The 10,280-nt window shown below is 51.7% G+C and overlaps 1 protein-coding gene across 1 annotated transcript; it reads left to right on the forward strand.

Moving 5' to 3' along the window:
- Positions 1-215: 215 nt before the first annotated feature.
- NAIF1 (nuclear apoptosis inducing factor 1) lies at positions 216-4,345 on the forward strand. The gene is made up of 2 exons (XM_074891433.1): positions 216-1,252; positions 1,940-4,345. Exons 1-2 carry the CDS (start codon positions 742-744, stop codon positions 2,401-2,403), a joined length of 975 nt encoding a protein of 324 aa, XP_074747534.1. The 5' UTR covers positions 216-741; the 3' UTR covers positions 2,404-4,345.
- Positions 4,346-10,280: the final 5,935 nt, after the last annotated feature.

The following is a 10,280-nucleotide window of genomic DNA, read 5'->3' on the forward strand; positions in this document are numbered from 1 at the left end:
GCACCAATCGGAAGGAAACACCGCCCGGGGCGGAAGGGGGCGGTACGAGCGCCTGGATCCAACTCCCATTTGTTAAATCCCCGGGGAGAGGCGGGGATAAAGCTACAACATCTCCAATCAGATCAGGAACCGGGAGTCAGTTTGAGCTTGACGGATGTGGCACGTATCCGGTAGCTTCCAGAGCAGGGGGCGCTCCGTGTTGATGGATGTGAGAAATGCCCAATGGAATTAGAGCGGGGAAATTCATGGGCGGGCCCAGCCGCTCACAGGCCTCACGCAGGCCCAGTGGCCTGAGACAAGCGGCCAGGCGGGGCCGTCTCTTGGCCCCCCGATGGGCAGCGAGACTGGCCAATGATAGCGCGGCGCTGACGGCGGGAGGCGAGATCTCCGCCTGACGGGCAGACGAGCTGCCCAATCAGAAGAGGCAAGAAAGGGGGCTGATTCTGGAAGCCATTACGCCAGTGTCGCAGGGTGGAGGCTGTTGAGCGGGGTTTGCTGGGTGGCTGCGGTACGCAATTTGCGTATCGTTGGCGGTGCCAAGGGGGGAGCGGGGGGGGACGGACACCTCCGGGCCCTGCGGGGCCTCGGGGCCCCCCTGTTGTCCCCGGCCCCGGGGGTGAGCAGGCCTGGGGAGGCCCTGCCGCCCTTCGGCCCTGCCCAGCCTCCCCCAGGGCCCCCTGGGCCCGGCCAGGCCCCCCTGGCCTGCAGGTGTCCCCTAGTGCCCCCTCCTCGGTGCCCCTCATGGCCATGGCGTCGCCCCCGGCACCCCCGGCCAAGAAGCGGAAGATGAACTTCTCGGAGCGGGAGGTGGAGATCATCGTGGAGGAGCTAGAGCGAGGCAAGCACCTCCTCATCAACCACTTCAACGCAGGCGTGCCCCTGGCCGCCAAGGCCGCCGCCTGGCATGACATCCTGCGCCGCGTCAATGCCGTTGCCACCTGCCACCGCGAGCTGCCCGAGGTCAAGAAGAAATGGTCCGACCTCAAGACCGAGGTGCGACGCAAAGTGGCCCAAGTCCGGGCTGCCATGGAAGGGGGAGGCGAGAGCCAGAACGGCAACGGCAACGGGCCAGAGAGCGAAGACCCAACGGGCACTGCGACCGCCCCGGTTATCCTCACCCCCATGCAGCAACGCATCTGCAACTTGCTGGGAGAAGCCACCATCATCAGTTTGCCGAGTGGGGACTGCAGCACGGGTGACGGTACCGAGATACCCATCACCGCGTCAGCCACCACGGTCACCCTGACCCAGAGTGAGTGCTGCGCCGGCTGCAGATGCTCTATTCTGAATTGGAAGATCATACAGGGGGCCTTGACACCCACCCATGAGGAGGCCCTGAGCCCTGTGCGGGGAAAGCCCCAGCAAAAAGAACCCCCCACATCTCTGTAATGAAAATGCCATTCCCAATATGTCCTCGTGCTGTAAGGGGCGGCTGCAAGATACGCACGTACTGAAAGTCAGTCTTGATAGCTGGGCTCAGCCTTAAAAACAAGGGAAGCAAGTATCCTTTGCGCCTTGCAGATTGTTCAGTCCCCCTGTCTGGGGACAAAAGCAGGGGGAGAAACATCTCCAAGGCTGATCTCCCAGTCTGCCCCAAAGAGCAGCTGTCCTTCTGACAAGTGCCGTTCTGGGTCTTGTCTTTGCCCTTATGTCACTTGGTTAATGCTGCTTGGAAAGATTTTTCTGCGCTGGACTGGAGGTTGAGAAATTATTCTGTCTAGACAGATAAGGCATGCCCTATTCCTTTGGACTGTATAGCCTAAAAGGAAGCTCGAATGAGGGTGGAGTAGACTTAAATAGGTCATTTTGTGCATGGCTGTTCATTGTATGTTATCTCACTGAACAGGCAGTATTCCTGTGATATTCATTGAATAGTCCTGTAGATAAAAATCCCCGTATTGCAGCTACTTCTTACCCCCTTTCTGTCCTTTGTTCTCAGTTCCTGCAGAGACGACCTACCACAGTCTGGAGGACGGAGTTGTGGAGTACTGCACAACAGAAGCCCCCACCACCGTCACGGCCGAAGCACCCTTGGAGATGATGGCGCATCAACACGAAGTGTCTGCGAAACCCCAGGAGCTGAAAAGCCGAATTGCTCTGAACTCAGCCAAGCTCTTGCAGGAGCAGCGAGTGACCAACTTGCACGTGAAGGAGATCGCCCAGCACCTGGAGCAGCAGAATGACTTGCTTCAGATGATTCGGCGCTCCCAGGAGGTGCAGGCATGCGCCCAGGAGCGACAGGCACAAGCCATGGAAGGAACACAGGCGGCACTGAGTGCCCTCATCCAGGTCCTCCGCCCCATGATTAAGGACTTCCGTCGATTTTTGCAGAGCAATACACCCAGTCCGTCGGTCACCGCTGACCCCAGCCAGACAGGGCAGCAAGATGGCATGATCCAGTGAAAGAAACAGTAGTGGAATGTCTTTCTTGGAAAAAACCTGCCCATGCTGCCAGTGGACACAGGAGCGAGGGGCGCTAGCTCTTGTCAGTGTGAAATGGCTGCCTTGGAGTCTTGCTGAGCCTAAACAGCTTTCTTTCTCTGCTAATCTTATGCTAATCTGCCTTTTCAGACTCGTCGTACAGAGCCGTAGCAGGATGTGTAATAAACCAGGAACTTAACATTGGTTGCTTTAGTCCCTCAAACAATAGATTTATTAAAAAAAACAGTTATTTTTTTATTTCTGTTTGGAAAAAACTCTCCTAAGTATGACACCTCTCTCTTTCTTTCTCTCTCTCAAGATCTATAGCCTTTAGCTGACTTCTAACGTGGAGAGCCTTGTTGCGATATCACAGTGCTGCAGCTGCCAGGCTACAGTTATCACAAACTGTAGTGCGCGGTAGTGAATGCATTTCTGTCTCTTGCTGAAAGCATTTACTGGAAACATGGTACTGGATGTGGTACAACCTTCTGTCTGCACTGAGAGTTACAGATACTGCTCTTGCAGCGTGACATCCAGCCCATGCAGACCAGCACCAAGCCTACATGCAGTTTAAATCTCACGCACATCCCCTGAGGAGATAAATGGAATTGAAATAGTTCATTCACCTCATGTTGTATCTGCGTGCGGTCATGAAATTTCACTATAAACTTGGCAGATGTGATGAAAATTTTATATCTTGGTTACCAGATACTGCCCTGGGACACGTATCGGAAGCAATGTATTACCTGTCTCAGCGTAGTTAATACACAAGGGCCTGGATGAGTTTCACTCAGTGGGTATAACAGGTGAAACTCCGTCTCCTCTGCATAGCTTGTCACCTCCATAACACCTTCACCCATCAAAGTGGACTTGGACTGCAGAGCTTCAGCCGCGCAGCAATTCCCAACATTTAGGAGTTTGTGAGGCACTGATTTAGTGGAGTGAATTTTGGAGCATCACTCGGTTCTGCTGGTGGTGGTGGTATTTGTTCTGTACTTGCTAGGAGCTGGAGGCGAGTACAGCTGTTCTGTGTTAGTCTGCTAGCTGGCTTCGAGTGGCATTCTGAGAAACGGGTCTGAGGTTCACCTCACTATTTTCTTACCATTATACAGGGTGAAACAATGTTTGCAGCCACTTTTCTGTGAGGTGTTCAGGCTGTGGGGCTTGGTCCTCAATGGGAAGGCTTAATTTCACAGGACGGTGAACATGATTCTCACAAACTTGCAGTAACTTCATGAACTTTTAGACTAAAAGCTCCACTTGTACATGCATGGAAACAAACTTAAAAAAAAAAAAAAAAAGAAGGAAGCGTAAGTTGTCTTCTCCCTGTACCTTGCAAAGTGTGTCACATTTAACAGGCTTGTTGCTTGCCAGATGTTATTTTGAAATGGAACTTTTTCAGAGCTGGTATTTCCTTGCTGTTAAGTCTCCTTTAGGGCTGAGACATGGTGAGCAACGGCTGATGAAGGAGTGAATTTGCACAATCAAATTAAACTTTTACACAGCCTTTTATGGGGGGATGCTGGTGGGGGCCCCCTGGTTAGAGCAGTAAGTGAAGAGGCTACTGCTGCCTGTCCCTGGCCTTTACCCATTTCCTCTGGTCTGCAAGTCTGACGGGAGAAAAGGACAAAAGGACGGCGCTGAGAAGGGTTTGGCCCCTGGAGGACTCCGACCCTTTGGCACTGACATCCCTGTGCTGAGTCAGGGCAGCATCAGCTGCGTCTCTCCGCCTTGTCCAGCAGCTCGCCGCATGAGTAACGCTCGCCTGACTCTGCCTCTCAGACTTCATGGAATCAAATCAATTGCTCAATTGAAATTTATTTTTAAAGTGAAAACTATGTCATATGTGTTGGTTTACCTCATTTGTGTAATGATCTCTCCTTTACAAATATGAATTTTAATAAAAAATATGTTTTTTGGTAAACAGGCTCTTTGAGTTCATCGGTACGCTCCGGGGCAAAGACAAGTTTGCAGCACAGAATCCTCGCTGAGAAAGAGCCAAAGAAAACTCCGAACAGCCACGAGTCACGGCAGCTTTTTCTCTTCTTTGTGAACTTTGTGGCCTTGTATTTACATAATTATGGTCTTTTTCAAATAACAGCTTTTACAGCCTTACCTTGGAGCACTAGTTATTTCATTGTGTATGACAGATTACTGAAGTACAGTAATCTCCCAACTGCTCAGAAGATGCCACAATAGCCTAAAATGATGGATGAAGTACCAGCCTTTGGCTTTAAATTGCAGTGTGCATTTTTTCAGCGACTAAGCACTTAAGCTATGTTACTGTTTCGTAGGAGGAAGCGTGTTGCCCTTGGAACCACCCATTTTTCTTGTCTTTTCAGGATAAATATAGAGCTTAGTCAAGCCAGCCAGCATTCAGGTGCAAGTTCCGCGTACACATTTTTGTCTCATTAAAAAGATGTAGCAACATTTTAAATATAGGGTGAGCACTGTGATGAGGGGCTTGGTTGTTGCTCATGACGAGGTCATCAGGCTTAGGGAGGAAGAGAGAGAATGTGTCCCTTAGAGTCAAAACCAGGAGGAAGAGGTAAACAGGGCACTCACAGGGCAAATGTGGATAGGCAGGGCATTCAACTGAACAGGGAACTGGTGCCCAAGGAGAACAAAAGCTGAGGAGTAACATCTGTAGATGCTAATTTGTGCTCCTCTACTGTTCTCTTTGTACCTAGAGATTTGTATTCAGCATCCAGAGCGGGAAAGAGCTACACAGGGATGTTCTGCTGCAGGGTACCTTGGAGGTGAGGGCGAGCAGCCGGGCAGCGAGCAGCGTCCTTCGTACCTGCCAGAGGAAGAGAAGTTTGGTGAGGGACTCTTGGGGGGTCAGAAGATAATCTTCATGGCAATCAGAGGCAGCAGCCAAGCAGCCTGCAGCATCCCTGGCTGCTGCAGGAGCAAAAGTCTGCTTGTGATGTGTGCGGCTCAGGCACGGCTTTCCAGGAGATGGCACTGCGCAACGGGGCAAGGCCGGGGATCCTGAGCTGCAGCACCGCAGGGCCCTGGCAGGATGGTCCCAGAAATGACGCTTGTCGTCCAGACCTTTTGTGATCCTGCTTGCTTCTCTCACTGATGAATCTTTTCAGGACTGAGAGCCCGGAGAGGAAGAAATTCAATGGGCAGAGCCCAGCAAGGAGGAACACCGGTACCCCTAGAAAAAACAGGGTGCCTGGGGGCACAAACCGGGTCCCCCTGCTTCCCTCAAACACGGGCAGTGGACACCGAGATATCGGGAGCTCACGTCTGTCTTTGGGATGAGTTCACTGCAGAACTGAACGGGCAGGGACAAGATAAAAAAACACATGAATTCTTGAATTATAAGCGAAGAGATGGGGTTTAAGATTTTTTAGAAGACCACACATAAATATGTCAGCATCCCACAAGTACAGTGCCCTGCCATAGCTACATTGCAGTTCTGGGAGCAGATCCCTGCCGAGGGACAGAATTATATCACCTGCATACTCACCCAAATTACCTTTACCTCTTCCAGCATGTTTTTAAAGTTTGTCAAGCCTGTTTTGGCAAAGAACTCTTCTGGGGTTTTTTTTTTCCAGTTGCCATCTGAGAAGTTATTGCCAGCAGGTACTGGCAGCACAAGTGTGGTCTATTAAGTATGAAAATTGAAGCATTTAAAATTCTTTGTCTTTCTTGCAAGCATCTGACAGAAAGCTTCACACAAATGATCAGCACAGCTTCCAGGCTGCATTTTGCGAGCAGGAATAAAGCCCACATCCCCTGCCAACTGGGCTCACCAGCCCTTGAGTCCCAGCCCCAGCAGCGACAGTTCCTGATACCTCTACGGCCTGGGATCCCGAATTAGAGATTGCTGTGTCAAGTGAGAACCACAGACGTACAGTTGCTGCATTTGGGGTAACAGCGGCATTTGTGGGGCTGCAGCCAGAAGCACAGAACCAGTGGGAGAGCCCACGGCCAGCAAGTCTCTCAACCTGGTAGAACGCTGAAGGCGACACCTGGGATAGACACAGGATAACGCTTAATAAACACAACAAGCCTCGAGGCAAAATGGGTTCCAGTCTGCAGATTTTGAAAGGGGCAAACCAGCTCCGGTGGTTGTATGGTGAGGCCTCCTGGAAAGAAGCGGAGAGTCCTGCCACACATTCCCAGGACACACTGGAGCAGACCAGTAAACAAAAAAGCCAGGCAGCTGGAGTTTCAGGTCTGGCCACATGTTTGGGGAAAGGAATCCACCAGCTCCAGATTCCTGTGCTCCCTTTGTCTCTGTCAATAACAGGATCCCCCGTCCTGGCAGGCCAGAAACCCACCGTGCAGGTGTGTCCTTTGCATGTCCAACAGGAAACCCAGCCTGGCACAGAAAGTGAAACAGTTCCTGGCATTTATGATGATGAGTTCAGTTAAATATGGAACTAATGAAAAACACAAGCAGATCAAAGTAGAGCTCACAGCCTGTTATTAAATTAAGCTGAGAAGACGCAAGCTTGGAGTAACTCCACACCACAGGATAATGCTATGTCATGGGGGTAGGTGCCCGTTCCTCTCACAGGGTTTCCAGCAGCCTGCCTGCTACAGTCGGGGCTCACGCCGCTGCAGTGTCCCACGCCGGGGGCCTGAACCCCCTGCCCCATTTTGGGAGCTCCCCAGCCTGGGTCAGCCCCCCAGCTCGGGGGAAGGCACCCACCCACCGCGGGTGTCCGGCCCGCAGCTCCTCAGAGCGGGTGCATTGCAGGTGCTTGGCCACCAGCAGCACGAAGAACACCTTAGTAGCAATAAAGTGCCATGTGATAATCTTTTCTTTTTGGATGATGAGGCTGAAAGCTCATTAAAGCTATTATAACAGAGGTTACAGGTGTAACAGAGGAGAGCCATTATTGTGTTTATGCTGTTGCAGCAACGTGTATAATTTAGTTTTCAAACTTTAATCATTTGGCTGCTAGGACAAATGGATCAGCGTGATGATGTTTTCCAGAGGAAGATGCTGATGATGTAGTTTACAGGGCTTGATGATTTGCTCGTGTAGCTGGGATTCCCCCGGGATAAGAGATAGGATTCGATGGCTCACCAAACGCATTACAGAATCTATCTCCCGTCACCTCACTGAGTTTTGTCCCTTCTGAATTTATGTTGCCTTGCGTTTCCCCTGCTGCTTTATGCCAGTCCTTGAAGCAGGGAGGGAGGAGGCAGGACAAGCCATCTCTGTTCCGCTCACTCGCAGCCCGAGGCAAGCAGAGCGCAGAGACCCCCGCCCTGGCCAGCCAGACACACCTCCAGAGATAGCAGAGGTGAGGCCCAGACTTAACTGCAGAGCCCAAACTGATAAATTATCCCAGACTGATAAGACGATGCCCTGAGCCAGCAAAAGTTAAGGAAGTGTTGGCTGCACTGGGAATCTGCGTCAGGAAAGGCTTAGGTCAGGGAGAGCATGGGGCAGGGACGTGGCTGGGGTTCATGGAGCAGGGGTGAGGTGGGCACAGCGGGGCCAAGGTCATAGAGGAGAAATCAACAGCATTTGGGTCTGGGGCAAGCAGAATCAATATATATCCGAGCAGCCTGTTCACAGACACGGCCCCTTAGTGAATGGATTGGATCTGGATCGGAAAATAATATAAAGCCAGTGGGATGGTGGATGGATAGAGATACCCGACACCCACATCCCCTCTGTGGTGCCTCCGTGGGGCTCAGACAAACTCACCCACTCTGAGATCAGCAGAGGCACATGTCCGGAGGAGCACTGTCCCTTTAAAAAATTTCAATTCATCCAGAAACAATTATGCAGCATAAACACAGAAAAATCAACAGGGTGAATTTAGAACTAATAAAGATTTAATCTCTAAGTCATGAGACTGCATTTGTTAGGAAAATATACATACCCCTGAGAATCCAGCTATGGTTGCTATATTACATACTGTTCAGCAGCTCAGTGGGCAGTTTTCCAAATCCATTTATTTTTAACATCAGTCACATTATTCAATTAATTATAAAAACACTGAGGTTTTCAAAAGATGTTTCTGATAAAACTGCAGAGTAAATATGCGTGAGAACAGCAAGGATTAAAATCTCCATAAACTTTAGCATTTGGGGCTGTTGCTATAAACAAGAGAAGTCCGAGGAGGAGGTTATTTATCGGCGTGAATCATACCAGATAACACACGGCCTCCTCCCACACCACAAACAGAGAGATCATTTGTCCTTTACCTAGTGACGGAAGCGAAAGATCCGCACGTCTGTCAGTGGTGCTCAGGGAATGAAAAGTGTGAGGGACTGGGATGGATTCTTCAGATGCTTCTAGCATTCAGGCATCCCAGCTTGGCAAATATTAAATATTTAGCAGGCTGAGCTCTTTCCCAATAAACTGAGAAACAGAAAGCAAAAAACCCCAGCCCATCCCTAGCAATGTCTCGAGGCCTTGAAATCACCAGATACCCATTGATGGAACAATTCAAGCCCTACCTTTAAAAGCAGCCTTGACAAACCCTGCTTTATGGGAAGACTGATATCTCCTGCGATAGTCGCACTGTACCAATGTGAAATGTTTTCCCAGCCAAAAGTCCGTGTATCTGCTTAACCTGGTAAGCAAGAATCAACAACGCATTTGGCTTAATCCAGTTTTTAACTTTTATCCAAGTATGTTACTGTATACTTTTCCTAGCACATTGTTTTTTTAAAGACTCACATTGTGGTAGAATTATTTGATAGCTCTGATGTTGTCTGCATAGATGGCAAAGATTAAAGGCAAGGAGTCTGGGCATCAAAGCCTGGCAAAGAGAGCGAGGACTCCCAGGCTTTCATCCAAGCTTTGCCAGACATGCAAATCAGCCTTGGGAAAAGTCCCTACCATATGAGCCTCAGCTTCTCTGCCACAGAGACTCTTAGGCACATCCCTAACTTTAAAAACTAGGCAAATCATGTTGATGATTGCAGACTCCTTCAGGACAAGGAGTGACATTTTGTTCTCCTTGTCCTTAAACGATGGAATCCTGCCTAACCAGGGATCCCAGCTATAGCACGGGACACAGCAGCAGCACATAATAACAGGGAGCCATTTTGACGAACAGATGTGTTTAACTGGTTGCCACATCTCACACACGAAGCGTGAGACTCCAGCTCCTGGCCCTGCCAGGGCCTCCCTCCCGCTCTAGGACAGCCAGCCTGGACGCTGCCGGTCAGCCTGACCCGCTGTGTGGTACCCGGAGGCGCAGGGGTGGCCATACCACTGCGTTTGTGAGGCAGTGCTGCCCGAAGAGCAGCGCGCCTGTAGCGCGTGGGACATACCCGTTGGAAGAGATGTCACCCGGAGGTGCTGGGGCAGGGAAGGCACAGGGAGAAGGACAAGGCAAGGGGGGGGCTGGTCGAGGGGCAGCGCTGAAGAGGACCAATAAAGACCACGTCTGTCAGAGCTGCCTCTCCCATCGCCTCAGCCCAGGCTGGGACACCTCAACTGCAGGCTCCAGGGGCAGAGGCCTGCCATCCCCTCAGCCCCACACACTCTGGTGCCAGCTCAGGGCTGCTCGGCCTGAGGAGGGGCTCTGGGACATCCTGGGGGAGCGGGAAGGCCCGAGGGACCACCCTCCCCGGCAGCCACACGGCTGGCCGGGCAGCCACGCTGGGCCGCGCTCCCGCCGCCCTCCCCGCGGAGGTGACACCGGGGCCGCCGCAGAGCCCCCAGTTTCCCGCCCACACCCTCAGCCAGGAGGGGCGGGCCTTGCTTAAACCGACAGCCTCCGTCTCCAATCTCCACGCTTTCTTCCCCGCCCCGTGCCGAAGAAACCAATCAAAGTCTCGCTGCGCTAAGCCCGCCCCCTTGCTACTTGCCCAATCGGGCGGCGCCGCTCTCGTGCTCCCCTCCCCCTCTCCGGGGAGGCGGGCGG

This window comes from Strix uralensis, chromosome 21 (genome assembly GCF_047716275.1).
Source record: "Strix uralensis isolate ZFMK-TIS-50842 chromosome 21, bStrUra1, whole genome shotgun sequence".
NCBI lineage: Eukaryota > Metazoa > Chordata > Aves > Strigiformes > Strigidae > Strix > Strix uralensis.

What these genes read in the sequence shown, in the direction of transcription:
- NAIF1 (XM_074891433.1), top strand. Translation starts at nt 742, where the DNA reads ATGGCCATGGCGTCGCCCCCGGCACCCCCGGCCAAGAAGCGGAAGATG. An exon ending in CACGGTCACCCTGACCCAGA is followed by an intron (nt 1,253 to 1,939) that starts GTGAGTGCTGCG and finishes CTTTGTTCTCAG; the next exon opens with TTCCTGCAGAGACGACCTAC.